Source organism: Malurus melanocephalus, unplaced genomic scaffold (genome assembly GCF_030028575.1).
Source record: "Malurus melanocephalus ecotype Western Australia unplaced genomic scaffold, MMel_1.1 scaffold_230, whole genome shotgun sequence".
In the NCBI taxonomy this organism is placed as follows: Eukaryota; Metazoa; Chordata; class Aves; order Passeriformes; family Maluridae; genus Malurus; species Malurus melanocephalus.
Genome location: NW_026623462.1, coordinates 655,479 through 672,637, shown reverse-complemented (window position 1 = coordinate 672,637; position 17,159 = coordinate 655,479). Strand labels below are relative to the sequence as shown.

General features: G+C 41.8%; 1 protein-coding gene across 3 annotated transcripts; it reads right to left on the bottom strand.

The window, feature by feature from the left end:
- Positions 1-91: 91 nt before the first annotated feature.
- Positions 92-17,075, bottom strand: ODF2 (outer dense fiber of sperm tails 2). 3 transcript variants are annotated; one of them, XM_057374600.1, is made up of 20 exons: positions 15,966-16,028; positions 15,136-15,289; positions 13,842-13,958; positions 13,047-13,223; positions 11,774-11,940; positions 10,635-10,764; positions 10,197-10,328; positions 9,275-9,349; positions 8,574-8,645; positions 8,092-8,208; positions 7,036-7,221; positions 6,635-6,744; positions 5,779-5,914; positions 5,084-5,194; positions 4,808-4,912; positions 4,114-4,272; positions 3,143-3,243; positions 2,447-2,609; positions 1,995-2,120; positions 92-1,261 (listed from the first exon to the last, which is right to left on the bottom strand). In XM_057374600.1, the coding sequence occupies exons 2-20, from the start codon at positions 15,241-15,243 to the stop codon at positions 1,088-1,090; spliced, it is 2,466 nt and encodes an 821-aa protein (XP_057230583.1). In that variant the 5' UTR covers positions 15,244-15,289; positions 15,966-16,028; the 3' UTR covers positions 92-1,087. The 3 variants fall into 3 exon arrangements, with proteins under 3 accessions (XP_057230583.1, XP_057230582.1, XP_057230581.1); XM_057374599.1 differs by lacking the exons at positions 13,842-13,958; positions 15,136-15,289 and adding an exon at positions 16,906-17,075 and having other exon boundaries at positions 15,966-16,050; XM_057374598.1 differs by lacking the exon at positions 15,966-16,028 and having other exon boundaries at positions 15,136-15,950.
- Positions 17,076-17,159: the final 84 nt, after the last annotated feature.

Genomic DNA, 17,159 nt, shown 5'->3' with positions numbered 1-17,159 from the left:
ATATGTCTGGGATTTTTAAAGTGTTAAACACATGCAATTACAGATCTTTCAAAAACTGATTTTGAAAACTTTTATGACAAGTACTGCCAGTGACCACATTACATTGCATATAAATACAATCCAAAAGACCAAAAAACAATGTTTATTTTTGCCCTCCTCAGAACCATTTAGTAGAAATAACAGGACACCAGAAAGCACATATATTTTAGAGACTTGACACACAAAAGACCTGATTTTCCAGGAGAAGGTCCAGGTGAATTTGATGAGGATGTTGACTATCTGCAGCTGCTGCTTAATTGGTTTAAGACCAATCAGGATACCGCACATCCTGAATTTACATGGCATTTGCACCAAGATCCCAACTGAAGTGACACTGAGGTTAAACCACAATATTTCCTTCAAATTTAGATTGTTTTGRCTCAGTCCTGAGTATGTTCACGATCAGAAACTCAGGGTAAGAAGAGTAAAGCAACATTACCATCACAGTCACAAATAAGGTATGGATCAGGGAGTATGCAAGAATCAAGTATAAAAAACCAAACCAAACTCATAATTTCTGATATAAAATCATTACAAACACGGTGGTTCTGCAGGAGATAATCTCTCTTCTGAGTGTAGAACCCTGGCACCTCAGTTATTTTCAGCTTCACACCAATGGTATAAAAAAGTTATTTAAAAAATCCCCCAAGCAAAAAACCCCCACATGATCTCCCCACCAGAGAAACCGAATGAGAAGTGAAGCACGAAGAGAGCTCTTATAAAAATTAACCCACTCAACAAACCTCTGACAGGTTTTAAGAGCTGAAACCATCAGGACTTACAGGATGAAAAGGATATGTTCCATCATATGCAAACCCACCTGATTTTGGGGCTCAGTTTATGGTGTAACACCAACCTCCAACACCAAACCAGTATTGCTGATACCCCACATTTTGGTCAGATGCCAACGTAATTTTATTTTCTCATTCTGCAAGAAAAAAGTCGSTGAACAATGGCCCTGAAATGCCATCTGGTTTTCTACGTAAATATGGCTTTGAAACAAAGCTCCTTCTGTGTGCTTAAAAAACGTGTGAGGAGAGCATTACCCTCAGATAAGAGAGTGAGAGGGGCTGGGAGAGCCCAGGAAAACACTTTCCCTAAAAACATTGTCGTAGCAGGCCTTGAGGAAGTGGACGTAGTTCTGCATGCTGCGGTTGGTGCTCTCTGACTGCTCCAGCCGATCCCGCAGGTCCTGGAGGCGGCTTTCGTATCGGCGCTCTGCCTGCACAGGGGAGCACAAAACAGGCTGAAAGGCAGCAACATTCATCCTGTTCACGTTAAACTCTTCCCCCAAAGTGCTGAGGAGAGCCAGAATTAGCACGGCGGGAGATGACATTACCATAGATGGTGCTGTGATATTTATAATTTGTTCTGCTCATTCCCAACTCCATTCAGCAACCCGCTGATAAAAGCAGGAGACAACGAGGCTAATCAGTCAGGCTTTTAAAACTCATTAGCTGTAGTTATGAGGATTAAACACACTGTTTTCTGAAAAGCAACTTGACCTGACCCATCAACCAACACAATTCCAAATAAAACTAAAGCAAGGAACCAAGATAAATAGGCCATCATAAAAGMTTCCCACTCTTTCTTCTAGAAGAAAACCTTTCCTCTTGAAGAGAAATTGTACTTCCCTGATATAACCAAAATGAAGTTGAAATCTGTCCATGGTACCTAGTSCAAATCTCCTTTGAAAACAAGGAAGGGCTGATTCTTTTCTTGTAATTTTACAAGTTCATTGAGATGACAGTACTCTCATTTGCCTTTCACTGCAGACCCCTGAATCAGTGACACAGCAAACATGTCCAATATCACACATACATGGACACACAGAGCACGTCACGTTCAGGCACAGCTCTGCGTGACTTCAGCAGCAGATCCACAGGATGGTTTATGGACTCCAATAGTTACCCGGGCACCACCAGCACAGGAGGAGTATCCCCCAAGTCACTCACATCCTCTCTGGTTCGACGCAGCTGGTTCAGCTCTGTTCTATTCCTGCTCAGCTGGGACTCCAAATCTAACATCCTGCACTGGGCTGCCCTCTCTCTGGAGACTGCTCGTTCTCGAGCATTTTCCACCTACACAGAACAACAACTTTGTTAAAGGGATATTTACAGAAGAATGTTTTTTCCCTACCCATTGCCSACAAAAGCCCTTTAAAGTTTAACTGACACATTTTTATACATAAGCAGCAGCTCAGTCTTGTGCTTTTCTCTTCTGTTGCAAACTGAGTTCAGATTTTCAACAGTGCTAACAGCACCAGCACATTACTTGCATTTCACTGAACATGATGATTTTAATGGGTTTGGTCATAAGCTGAGGAGATATTTTCAGCATTCTCACTATTCCCCTTGCACAGCTGGGGTAGCTTTGGGTGAATTCACAAACTTGAGAAATTACTCACTTGTCTTTTGGCATCCTCAATGGCCATCTCCAGCTGACGTGCCAGGGAGCTACACTCAACGCTCTTCTCCTCCAACCGCCGCTGACACTGGTGGATCGATTCCTCACGTTTTGCTATGACCTGAAGGAATTCTATGTTCTGGGCACTCGTGGACTCTAGTTTTCTAGTTTAAGACAATAAGGGAAGGAAACCTATTCATTTTAAATGGATTGTGTTTCATTCTGCCTTTTTGTCAGGTCCTGACTCCTCTGGTAATATTCTAATCCCCCTTGAAAGGTGAGAGCCCCAAAAAACAGTTCTCCAGTCCTCAAATCCAAATTTCAAAGATTGAAGGATCTACCGAGTACCCATATACCTGCATTTTCTGAGAAACTGTTACTAAAAGAAATTTACAAACATGGGTAAAAATACCAGGATATCTAGTAAGCTCAAAATTGCCAGGCTAGATTGGACATGGAGCTGGTTTCTCTGCTGTCTAAGCCATCATCCTGTCTAACAAYATTCACAACAGGTGCTGCTGCAAACGCATATAACTCCCAGTGGCCAGCTACTGATTAGAGATCCTTGTGGGATAAGCAAATGCACAGAATCCTGGAGGCATGTGGGGAACTGGAACAAGACTGAAGCTGTTTCAATCCCCTGTAAAAACAATGGAAATGGAASGTTAAAAAGGCAAGAGAGCCTAGTATTTCTAACCTTTCTAGCTCCTCCACCTTCAAGGTGAGTTGCTTTTTCTCCTCCTGGGCACTGTGATATCTCTCTCTTGTCATCTCCATTTTGTCCCCCTGAAGGTCAATCTAAAAATTACAGGAATTAATTACTTCATAGAGTAGTCACTACACACACATGACCAATTACCTAAAACATATTGCTCTCAGAAGGAAACATGCTCCATTCATAATTTCTGAAGAGCTTCAGAAAGGGATCAGTGGATAGAAAAGAACTAAACATCCATTTTATTGATGCTTCTAGTTACAGTCTGGAAAGGTGTGGGAARACTTTTGTGCAAAAGAAAAACTAGGCCTACAAATTCCTGCATGTAGAGCAGCACCTGCAAGCAYAGCCAAGCACACATGTGTGAACAGCAGCCACAAACATGCTAGCAGCCCACAACAGCATCAGAGCCTGAAACACCAGGGAGGTTTACCATTTTAAACCAAGCAGACTAAAGTGGTCAGACAGAGATCATGTGCTATGCCTTGAGGCACAGCTGTAGATGTCATGCCTGTCCAAAATTGTCCTACAATATCTGCTCTTTCTGGGAACAAAAAATAAGGACTGGGACAACAACCTCAAATCAGAGTGAAAAAATGGTTGGGACAGCACCATCAGCAGAAAACCACAGGAGGAAATGCTGACGAGATGATGGAGGTAACAGAAGCAAGTGCTGGCATTAGCAAGTGCTGCCACTGCTGCTATTCAAGTCCCAGAAGGATTCTGCACCAAGGGATGAGAAACCTTTCAAGTATTAAGGAATGCTACCAGCAAAGCCGCAAAGTTCTTGCACAAAGACATGGCACACACCTTTATTTTGCAGTGCACGTTTAATCTTTTCAGAAAGAGATGAGAACTGAGGCGAAGTTTGAACCTTGCTGTGATTAGTAATTCATCTTGGTGTCAGAGGTAGATTTATTCAGTGGTAGGGGTACTTTCTGCCAGTCCCTTACCAGCTGACGGAGATCTGCAATCATGGCACACAGGTCCGTGTTCTTCTTCTCRTAACACATGAGCTGCTCATGGCATTCTGCCAGCTGTGTCTCGGTATACTTTAGGATCTCAGGCAACTTTTCCAATTCAGCAAGCTGAGTCTGGAACTTCTCGCGTGTCTGCAATCAAAGAAGAGAATGTGAGGAACTTTCAAATGTTCACAAGGTCAAGGCTAAAAAATTTCTCAACTTCAATGAAGCTTTGTTAGTCCACRACCATGATGACACTGGGTGGATATTTGGCCAGTGCTGGAGTTGAAAGCTTAAGATCTTCTCCTACTCCAAAAAGCTTTTACTTAGGATCTGGCATTTATTATGGATGGTTGAGTATTTTGYATTGTGAGCTTCAAGTACAAGCTCTGCTTTTGAGGTTGGCTGCTCCACACCAGATACTGGTGTAACCTAYCTAATCCACTGTTCTAAATCACTATTTTTGCAGCAAAGGAGACACTAAATAACTTATACMCTTCTGAGGAATGCCATATAGTCAAAWAGAAGYTGCTAAATGTTCATTCTCYAAAACTTGTTGAACAAGTCCTGAGAAAAAGCTGATGGAAAAGGCAGACTCAAGGTAAGCCTTTYATTTCCTATTCACAGCTGGTTTTCACTAGATTTAGAACAGTAAGATCCATGAATGTCTATAACATGTCTTTACCGCTTCAAGTTCCTTGGTCATTTCATCCCTTATTGTCATGTTCTCTTCTTCACACTTCTCCAGTCTTGCTGCCAGCTCATCTGCTTCCTTTCGCGCCTTCAATGCCTGGACATTCAAAAAAAGAGCCCAGACTTTATCTGTTATATTTAGTTTTCAACACATGTTGTGCAATGCCTTGGAGTAACTAAAACTGCTCCAGTTGGCAATSGTTAGGGCATTACAGAATAAGCCAAAAGAAAACATCTTTGTGCAAGGACCAAAGGTTCTGAGACCCACCTGTGCCGTGTAGTTTTCAATCAACCCTTCATAGTTCCTGATAGAGTTCTGGAGCTGTTGCAATTCTCCCTGTGCTTGGGTCAGCTTGTCCTCCATTGAGTTCAGAGCAGCCTGAAAAAAAYATTTCCCATTAAGTGCTTGAAAGTACCTACCATGTGAGCTGTCTAATGCTGTCTAGACTAAGAAATAAAGTTTTGTCCATGCAAGTTGCCAAAACTTTCCAGACTTCAGTGGACTGTCAAATTTGCATCAGCAGAGCACAGAAGTTTGGCATGGAAAAAATTATGTARGTCACCCACAAGATCACTCATGGTAAAGGACAACCAGTGAAATATGCCACACTTTTTTTTTGTTCTAGAGATTACTATTCAGTCTGTATGAGCTACAGCTGTTTGTTCTCTAGTCAGCAGCATGAAGATATAAGGACAAGATTTAAGATCCCACCTAGACAAAACAGTAGTTGGATTGGAGATATTCCTAGCCAAAATGTGGAAGAAACACAGTTCTCTCACTATGTACACTTCCTCGGTTTCCTCCCACCACACTGGTCCTGTCACAGGTTATAGGAACTGGTTTGAAACTGTACAGGAGCAATGGGTGCAATTTGACTCTGTCCTCAGTGGCTGAGCAAGTTGTTATAATTCCCCCTTCTTTTCCTCCTAGCATTCAATCTTCAAACCCTTMGAGTCACTTACCTTTAGTCTTTCATTTTCCTTCTTTAGAGTACTGTTCTCTGCAGTCTGTTGATGCAGTTTATCCATCAAAGCTTCTTTTTCGTCCCGCGTCTGCTCCTGAATCTTTGCCACCTTTTCCAGCAAGTCYGCAACACGGCTGCCACACAGAAAGGAAATTACTCCTTAAGTAACAAGAAAGAATAAGACTCCGAATCCTAGAAAACTAGCTTCAGAAACATGGYTTTTCCCTATCCTTTCATCTTTGTTCTCCAGTCATGTATTCACACATCCCTGTTACACTGTTCTATTACTCCAATCTTTTAATACCTCCTGGATATTAACTGGAGCTGTGCCCCTGGAGCTCAAATTAATTGTCTCAAAGATGCACAGGATAAATATATGCCTCTCTCAACTCATACCTACCTACTTTTTCCTGCAGCAGTATTACTGTATTTGTTGGTATTACTGTTGGTGCAGTAATACCAACACATTTATTTACCTTCACAACAAAGCTGGCATCAACTATACTGCTTATCTCTTTTAGTATCTTCCACTCAAGTTATTCAAAAAGAACTCAAAACAAAAATAACCAGAATTCTTTCAAAGCATTACAAAATGGCAAAGGAATGGAGTTTCAAGGGTCAGCAAACCTTAAACAGTCTGCCTTTGCTGTGGCAAATCAGCAGCAGAAGTGATCATGTCTCTCTCCATCTCTCCAAACTCTGCTCTAGCCCTCAGGCAGTGCTGGTTTTGCTTGGTTATTTACAAGCAATCCAATTAAAATACTCATTTCAATGCTGTTATTCAATTAAATTATCCTTGAACTTTGAACTCATCCCCACTCATGGTTCTTTCTCTGCACTGCTTTTTTTCTAACCTGTTCAGTGTAACAACTTCCAGTTCCAGGTTATCCTTCTCCTTTATTGCTTTGTTGCAGCGACTCCTCCAGGACTCAAGATTGCGTTGGGCATCCACAAGACAGCTGTCCTGTCAGACAGGGGAAATTCAAGAGGAAAAGAGTAAGGGAGAAGACAAAATCATCACCGATGTGAGATATGCACAAAATATGCAGAGATGTCTTTAACTTAAGACATGCAGTGAATACAGTGATAGCTGAGCAAATTGGGTTTGTCCTAAACTTGGYATAAATGGGCCATGGCATAAAGACAGAAATAAATTTCATTAGTTGAAAGAAGAGACTCTCCCCAGGGCTGCTACAAAAAGTCAACAATTCAGAAGCATGACCTGAAACAAGGCCTCTCCTGTTTCAGCAGGTACCTTTTCTGCTAACTGGCCGTTCAGTTTCTGCACATACTCCTCACTCCGCTCTGCCCGCTCTTTCTGTGCACGGACTGCTTTCTTCAGGGCCTCTTTATCATCATCTGCCTTTATCTTCAAATCTCTCAGCTGTTCCAGGGCGAGTTCCAGCTCTGCCTTACGCTGAGCATCACTGACCTCCATATTCTGTGGGGGAACAAAACCCACCATATAGATTAATATCCATATTACATGTCTAAGCCCAAAGAAGCAACTAATTTCMTGGAAATGGTGATGAGAACCAGGCACAATTCCCCAGCCTTCATCCTGGAGGTTTTTGCAGTCAGGTTTCACCCACACAATCCTGTCTTAATGCTGAAAGAGATGGCAGCATGACATCTTCCTTTTCTTCCAAGAGTYTTCCTTTCTTCTTTCATAAGCTGCTCCCTAAAATACTGATTTCCTCTCCTGATCAAAATAAATACTGTCCTAACAGCCTTTTGGTCTACCTGAGAACATTCTTTTTATTGATTGAAATGTTTGCATATAATAATGTTGCTTTGTGCAGCTCTTACTTTAACAGATTAAAGCTCCTCTAAGGCATTAACACATTTATGTTCCTTGTAACATCAACCCAACAYATGCTAAATATAAAACTTGATCAAGATAAACCAGGGGAACTTTCTCCTCATTAACACCGTAGAACACAAGCAAAAGGATGATCAAAATGGCACAGCTTTTTTTCAAAAAAGCAAATTAAATAGTTTCAGTTTGTCTTGATGCCTGACTAAACCAATGCCATCTTTTCAGTAATTATGAGGTAATTAACTTAGGAAAAATAAAATCTAATAAAATCTAAGACCTTTAGGCTAAGATTTTGCCTCACGCCTCGAAAGTAGAGATATCTCTTTTCTTACTTACTTGAAAATCATGCTGTGAATTACTGGCATAAACACCACCAGCCAGTATTTCACTCAACCAGGCTCAGTAAGAAGCTGGTGCTACTCCCCTTTGTGASTGAATTCAGTCCATGGAAGCAAAGGAACAGACAATCCCCAGGGAGCAGGGTAGACATACCCGCAGCTGTGTGACCAGACGATTGTTCTCAGCTTCTTTGGTCCGCAGCTGGGATTGTAAATGGGCTTTTGCAGACTCCAGAGATCTGGAGAGTTCAATTGCTTTCTTTGCCTGCTCCTAGATAACCGAGAACAAGAAAAACCTCCTTCATATCTGATCTCTTCCACTGCATTCCCCTTTTACTTCCTAAAYAAAGGAACAGATTGGAATTTGCCATTGGGAACCAACAGGACCTTAAACACAATGGCAACTCAGTGCCCAAGCAAAGAGAATTCTATCTATCCATCCTTGTGACAGGTGTCTTATCAGCAGAATGTGGAACCCACAACTGTGTGGGAGTTGGTACCTGTCTAGTTTTATAAGCAAGCCAGTCATCTAATCTCAAAGCAATGGTCTGAAAACTACCTCATCTTTTGGACTGTCTGTGGTTTTACCAAACTGGTAGGTAGAAAAGAGAGGGAAAAATAGATAAAGGAAATTACCTTTTCTGCCACTATCTGAAGGGCTAGAGTATCCACTTCCTTTTCTTTTCCCTGAAGCCTGATTTGAAGTTGCTGGAAAAACAAACATCGCACAGATGTTCAGTAATAAATGCATTTAGGACAGCAGGTAGAAGGCAAGAGGTGTAACTGCTTCCCTCTSGAGACCACCTGATCCATGGCACTGACTGCTGTCCACAACAACAGCAYCCTCATCCCCAGCAAAATAGGCTGCATTCTCCTCAGCAGGAAGCAAAAAGGATACACATAATTTGTGTAACACGGCACAGGATACCCAGTCAGGACCATAAATACTCCACAAACTAAAAAGGGAATTTACCTATGTCCCACAGCAAGTTTAATAACTTCTGGTAATGCAAGAACTCTTGTCTCAGTTTACAGATATGGAAATGAACAAAAACTGGCACAGGGCTACTCATTCAGTGACAGGGCCCAATATACAGAGTTATCCCCATTCTAAGCTCCTATGTGYCAAAGGCAATGAAAATATACCCATTTGAAATGCAGGTTGTTAATCAGAGGTGCAATGTAGAGGCTCTGATTACCATAAAAGCTAAAATATTTTTTTATAGATCTAAAAGGCACTAGTGTAACATTTGGCAGCTGAATACAAGACAAAGAAGGGCTTGTCATTTTAGATCTCTCTGCTTTATCATTAAGAAGAAAGATTGTGGTTTGCTTACCATGTTCTCTGCATCTGAGTCAGCCAGCTTTTTCAGCAGCACTGCTTGCCGGTCCAGTACTTTCTGGGCATCTCTCTACAAAATAAATAAATACATGAGAAAAATTGTTAACTAAAAATCAATCTTATATAGATTCTTTAAATGGAACCAGGCAAATCARACATTTCCTCCCAGATGCAGCAGCAATTCTTAGAAGATATCCAGAAGCATCACATTTGCTATATATTTCACATTTCATTATCCATCTCAGAAAGCTTTTCCACTTCTCAGTCAAAGACTAAAATAAAAAGCATGATGGCAATGTAAGATCATTCTGAAMTCCCCCACTACTCAGGGAAAGTCATGTGGAAGAATTCAGACCTTTTATCCAGCCTCATTGGTGGCTGAGATAACTGTTATCATCAACCTGCTTTTGCTAAAATGGAATATAAACTGCAGAAAGAATAGGAATTTCATTTCTCCATTGCTCTTACAAGCAATAGAGAATTGTTCCGTACAAGCAGCAAARAATTTTTTCCAATTTCTCTGTTGTTGCCCTCAGAGCCTATAAAGTCAAAGTTCTGAATAGTCATAGACTCCCATTAGCTGAGGTCATMTCAAGTCCTCAGACTCCAGGCAATCCAAGTGCAGCAGCAGCAATTGAGAGGAGCAGGATGAGCAGATCCAGCCAGAGGAGACAGMTGGCAACACAGCAGTGCCTGAACCTTTTAATACAATCAAACACTCAGAAGCTCTACCATCCTCACAGCAGAAAAGTCAGTCTTACTCTATGATTTAGTTTATCCAACATTTATGAGTTAAAAGGGTCTACTGCAGGCCTGGGAAAAAGAGTTGAAGGATTTCAAACTCAAAATTCCCTTCCAGCCCACGAGAAAACACAGCCTCCTGTAATCAGCCAGGTTCCACACACAGCAGTTCTCACCTCCCGGCACCGCTGCTCTGCTATAAGTTCTCGGAGTGTCCTGTTGGTTTCTTCAAAGGTGCTCAATTTCTGAAGCAGAAGCTCTTTTTGTCTTGTTAGAGCATTTATATCTGTGCTGCTCATATGTTTCTCCTAAAGGAAAAGCATTAAATAAACAAAAATCAAATAAAGAAACARTGGAAGAAACCAGAAGAATGAAACACTTCAAACAAAATCCACAAAACATAATCAAAAGGAAATAATTGTTCACTTGTGTGCAGAAGGTAACTAGAAGTAAATATCCCATTTTCAAACCAAACTAGCAAACACTTCAACGATGTTAAATCCCCCCACTTTCCTTACATTTAACTAGGTTAGAGATTGTAACATTACTTTTTAAGACAGACAAATAATAGGACAATGTAGTAAAGGCAAGAACAAAAAAGGGACAACACGTACAATGTTGAGTCTCCCAATGGTATTTTTCAAGGCATGGATCTGTCTGGCAGCGGCTGCTCCATCCCTTTCTGCTTCATTCAGCTTGGACATYAAACACTCTTTCTCCTGCTGCAAGCACTCCTTTTGTAGCCTGCAAGAAGAATTCAACCATCAGAGAAACAAGAAGCTTTGGCAGCTGTACCAGCCACTACTGATATACAGTTGATAGGGTTAAAACTCATTAAACCTCCTAAAACAGAGGCTAAAAGTCCTAAACAAAAACTACTTAAGATTCACCCTCTTTCAATGTGGAAGCTGTTTTGAATGAAGACAGTTAAGTAGACACCAGGAGCTTGCTAGGATCACAGAGAGGTCAAATCAAGCTTACACCAAAGCCTGCACACAATGCTAAACCCAAAACACAATGCTGYGCTTTTCCTGGGTACTTAAGCCACACCAGAAATAAGAATCCAAATGGCCAAATATAAAACAGAAAAGCASACCAAGATATGCAGCTCAGCGTTTTTAGCCAAGGCTTGTAATGTCAGAAGCATTCACAGAGTTTTCTGAAAAAGGAATACACAGTATTAATTTCCAAGTGATCTTTCTYAAGTAAAAAATAAAACTAATTCTCTTAAAACACTAGTGWCYCCCTGCAGACACAAATGTCACTAAYTCTTTAGATACAAAGCAGATGGAAAAATGTCAGACGTGAAGACCTGAGTTACTCAGAAAAAAGCGTAATGGTTCAGTCCTCTCAGGGGCTGTCACTCCTGTCTCTGTATGGTTTTTAGAAAGGTCAGATATTCTCTTCTAATTTTCAGCTCCATGTTTATTAATTTATTGTTCTAGCAATATCATCACAATTCAAGCAGAATCCSTTAACCTTCAAAATACTAATTCCAGAGTTAGGATGACGCTCCACACAAGTCAACTGCTCTCATGTTCCTCTCAGAGCAGTTTTTTTCATTCTAAAAATCATGTTAGAGCCCTTCTCTACAGCGATTGCAATCAGGATTTCCCCTTCTAAAAGATGACAAAAATCCAAGTGTATCAGTTCTTCAACAGCAGCTATGACCTCTGATCATGTCAGCAATAAAGGAGCGAGGTGCCTGTGGATCCCACTAGTGCAGGAACTGTGAGAAGTGGAGCTTTCTTACACAGTAAGGTCCTTCTCCTCCTTTATGCGCTCGATGTTGCGCCGGAGCCGTGTGTTCTCATGTTCAGTTTCTACCAGCTCTTGTGTGACCTCATTCAGCTCTTCCTTCTGCTGCTCCAGAAGACATTTTGTCATGTGTTCCTGTTCCTCTATTTGCTGCATCTTGACCTGAAAAGATTGGAAAAAAWCTTTAACCAGGGGCTTTGGAAGTGATACACAGAATTCACATCCCAAATCAGTGAACCATTTAAAGTCAATTAATTTATTGAAGGTATCAAAAAATAAAAAGCGTCTTCTCCCAGATGACAACTGACAAGACATGAGGAAATGGCCTCAAGCTGTGTCAGGGGATGTTCAGGTAGGACATCAGGATGAATTCCTTCATGGAAAGAGTTGTCAGGTATTGGAATGGGATGTGCAAGTAGATGGTGCAGTCACCATACCTGGARRTGTTCAAGGAACAACTAGACATGGCACTCAGTGCTCTGGTTTATTTAACAAGGTGCTGTCAGATCAAAGGCTGGACAAAGATGATCTTGAAGGTMTTTTCCAACCTTAATGATTCTATGATTCTAATATTGATCTTTTGTTTCACAATCATGCAAGTAATTCCATTAAATTTTGTAGCATAAGTAAAATGGAAAATAATTAATGTAAGAATCTAATTGACTCAAATCCTATTCTTGACCACTGATCTGACATCCATGTAGTTTAGACTAAAACAATAATACAAGATGTGCTATTCTCAGTGTTAACTCGAAGTTAAAAATGCAGTGTGCCCTCACCATGACACATCTTATAAGACCTGGAAACATCTCCACTGTATTTTTAAAGTGGTGTCAAGTACATAAGAGCMTATTCATCTGGAAAACACAACATCCCTGGGTTGCGCATTTTGAAACGGAATCAGAACAAACAACTTCATTAAATAAGGGGATTTTTTGACAATAAAACATCAATGCATTGTATTTTTCACTTTCTGGAAGTGTTTTCAGCTTTTGAGATTGGGTAGAAGAGAGATTATTTGGAAACTGAAGCACAGCAATACCTTATTAATGTAATCATGTTTTGAAATGTTTCACAGTGTGGCTTAGTGAATTTCTCATTTGGATAGTTCAGCTATTCTAAACAATTCATTCTGATTTTTGATATTTCAAGCAAGTTACCAACAGCCTGGGTAGCCTTCCATCTCACCAAAACCTGACTCCAGCCTCCTCTTGTCAAAGGATCAGCTACAAAGCCCCAGTCAGCAGGATTTTCCACTGTCTCCTCACCTCTTTCTTCAGGGTTCCTACCATATTCATGAGGCTATCTATTTTTTTTTCGTATTGGTTGATCTTGCAGCAAGCGGCAGCGTCGTCGTCGTCTGTGGACAGGTCACTGAGGCGCAGCACTGACTGCATCCTTTCACTCTCAGGATTAGGTGGAACCTCCACTGGTTCAGTTGATTCCTGACAGAGAATAAAGGGTATAATTTTTTTAGTATAACATTATAAATAGTATTCTAAAGGTAACATTGCCAAAAACAGAGACTTGGTCACACCACTGCAGCAAGGCTAGCAAAGAAAAAAGCATTTACAAACCGTTCTTCCGTTTCAGTCTGGGAAAGGTCAAGAATGCAGAAACAGAAAAAGAAGAAAAGCTAATCAAACCTGAAATCCTCATCTAGGAAGTGCCAGGAATACAACAAACAAAACTATCATCCCATGAGAAAGAAAATATGACACAACGGCACAAATGCTCCATGCTTCACAAGAGATTGAGATCAGCTATCCCTCGCTGAGCCTCCAGATGAGATCTTGAAGGGCACTAGTAAAATTGCAAAGAAATTGCAAAAACAAAGAAACGTGTCTGGCTTCTAGAGACAGAAAGGCATGGCCACAGGATGCTTATGAATTCCCATCTTTTCTATATCAAAAGGTGAAAAAGATTTATAGAAGACACTCCAGACAGATGGCGGGTAATAGCAGCCTTCTTTCAGATCTGCCCAGGTCTCTCACTGTACAATTGCTCTCCTTCAATCTTGGTCAAACCTCAAAGTTTGTTTGAAAGAGCAAAACCAGCTGTACCTCCCATTTCAAGGTGGTATCACGGGTACGTGTTTTGCCTGGGGGAATCCAAGGGGCCTTAGTTTTCACCCGCACAGCTCGCACACCATCCCCTTTTGATTTCTGTTTCTGCTTTTGCTAAAGGAAGAGAAAATAAAACAAATTACAGACTCTTAAAGAACCATTTAGTGTTGCAAAATCAAATGAAAGATCATTCATACAGAGCTATCMATAGTGTTTCACAGGATGCATCAGGTGAGATGAGGTAGCTGACACCAGCCAGAAGGAATGGTTAATGCGCACTCAGCTGACAGGATGGTTGGATGTAGGACATGACAGATCCCTGGGAGATCTTTTCTCCATCCCAGATTCACCTCACAAAAGAGCAGCTATACCATTTGATTATGGATTTGATTATGGATTGTGATTAATTATGGAAAGCCCCTGAAGTTTTTTCCCTACTCTGCAGTCAACTAAAAGAGTCACATTTATTTGTATTGAACTTGAGCTGCTGCAACTGAAGAAGAGTTAAAGTGGTTTTGCACAATTCTAACCTTAGAGAAAAATCAGATGCTGCAAACATTCCCTACTGGCAATTAATTAACAGGAGTCATTGATTTCACTGTCATTTMATCCCATTATGAAATTTGCCATTAGCAACCAACACAAAATCCATAGAAGACTTAGAGCAGGATGTCTGCAGATAAGGAAGAATGAGATAGCAACTTCCATCATCTCTTTAGAATGATTTTCCATAAATATCCAGCAAYAAAAGAGGATACAGGATAGCGAGAATCTCAGCTTCAGTATTGCCTTGTGCCTCCTGTGGGTAAGGTTGGGAACAGATCTTCTTTGCTGCAGAGCTCAGTGGATAGAGAATGTCCTTAATTCCAGAGGTTGGTTTGAATCAAGATTCTTCTTCTAAGCATATTTATTTTAATACAATCAAGATGCTACTTCAAATGCCTACCACTCCTCAAACCTTTCCTCCAAAAATAGATATGAAGCCAAATAGAAAACAACATCAGGACACAGATCCAGGACACAAAAAGCAAAAAAATCCTCCAAACTGTATTACATTGGAAACAACACTCCTCACATGATGAACATGAAAAGCAACTCTATATCATACCAAAATCATCTTTCAACAAATYAACATAGCAAATGTGTCACCACAGATTCACCATTGAACATKAAATCAAGTCTCAGAGTTCAAATACAACAATAAAACAGACCTGGAAGATTTTGTGATGCTTCTAGGGCCATTCACCTTCCTCTTTGWAGCCATTACAAACAACCAGGTACACACTCCTACCTGGGATTTTGTAGGTGTGGTTTTCTGCCCCTTTTTAATATGGACATGGACAGGGGTRTTTTCATCCACATGGACGTGTAAAGGGGGAGATGAGGAACGGTTCTTCATGGCTCTTCTCCCACAAGCGGGAAAGGGAAATACAATGAAGGGAAACCTGTGAATAAGGAAACTGGAAATAACAACATTTCCCTGTGTCAGAGAGGAACAGTGGCCAGCCTTGGTTAACATTTGAGCTCTCTATCAGTAGCATCTGCCATTTTGAACAGCAYACTATTCTTCTGTAAAGCCAAAAATAACACAAACAATTCCTCTGCTTCTAGTATTTTCTGCTTTTAATCTGATTATTGAAGATCAAAGACAGCTGGATTGATAGCAGGTGTCTGTAAGAGTCATTAAAGTTCAAAGTCTTAGAGCAAGTGAACAAATCAAGGGTTCCCACAACCAACAAATCTGATTACAAAGAGAAATTTGAACAGAAGAGGAGAATTAATTTAACAATTAAGAAAAACCATTAGGAAATCATCAGACCGCTCTATCCTAGAACCCTGAACCTGCATGCTCCTTCATATGTGCTTAAGTGTCTTTTTTAAGCAAAAATCCTTAAAAGCCTTTGCATCACAGCATTGCTTTAATCTCCACAAAAACACATGACCGTAACCTGACACAATACAGAAAAGCCTAGAGACACAAGGTYCAAGTGATCATCTTGGAGCTGGATGCTTCAGTTGATGTAATGGCATAATGCAATTGSAAATCTTACACAAAGCCATCAGCAGCACTRATCTGATTCTGGCAGAAAGGATACTGTYAGCCTAGGTGAAGTTACTTACAGGTACTTTCAAGCTTTTGGGTTTTCTGGGAGTTTTCACTGCTTTGGGTGAAGTGGTAGAATCGTCATTAAGAGATGACACGCACCTGATAAAGAAATAATAAAATTATTAAGAGGAGAAGGTGTCAACTTCTGAACATCYTCTTCCTTTTGATTTAAGGGAATACACAGGCTCAAACAGATCAAGTGCATGAACTCAAACAGCAAAAGCTGGTGTGCCTTGGCATCCTCTGTCAAGCATGGATGAGGGAAGGACAGAGACAGTAATCCTAACAGATCACAGAAATTGTTTTAAGCAGTGGAAATGTTTTGTACAATTATATGATGACACTATTCAATTATAAACTTTTAAATTCTAACTGCAATTTTTACGGGATACAGTGGTACTTCCTTTAATTCAGGAAGAGGAGGACACAGCTTTCTCAAGGAACAGGATTCCGCAGCTTCCACMTCTGAACAACTCCAAACACTACTGGGTGATTTAATCATCTTTTTTTCCAACAAAGGGCTAAACTCTTCCCGGGCCCAGCACTGAGAGAGCTTTTGAATCACCACGAGTGAAACTCAAACGCAGTCACCGCGCCTCCCTTAGCAACAAGGCTCACTCGTAAGTTTTAGTTCCTCCCGCAATCTCTGGAGGTTTTCCATCGAATCTGTGGTCACCTCAGGCTGGCAGAGACGCCTTTTGGGGGCCGATATGCTAATCGCAGCTCTGAGGGCAAGGCAGGCCTTCCCCCAGCGGGGCCGGGCGGCTTCCAACGCTCGCCTGCACCGCGCCGTTATCCCGAGCCCCACGGCTCCTGCCGGCCTCCCGGCAGCAAGAGCCCCGAAAAGCAGGAAGGAAAGAATGATTCTCGGGGCTCGGACACCCAGACGGTGAGGGGACACCCCACAGGGCGAGGCCAGCCCCCGCCCCGCCCTCCCGGGCCCGGCTCTCTCACCAGGTCGCCCCGCGCGGTGTCCGCAGCCACCTCAGTTCTCCATCGGCGCGGCGGGAGGCGCAGGGGCGACCGTGGGCAGAGCTGTGGGGCGGATACGCGCACCAGGGGCAGGAGGTACGGCCGCAGGGTCCTGGCCGTCTCCTCCGCCGCGCCGCCCGCGGCTCCACCATTGGGCGATTCGAACGAGCCAGAGCGGCGGTAACCGCCCCCGGTAACCGCCCCGCGGCTTCATGCGGCCGGCGCGAGCGGCCCAG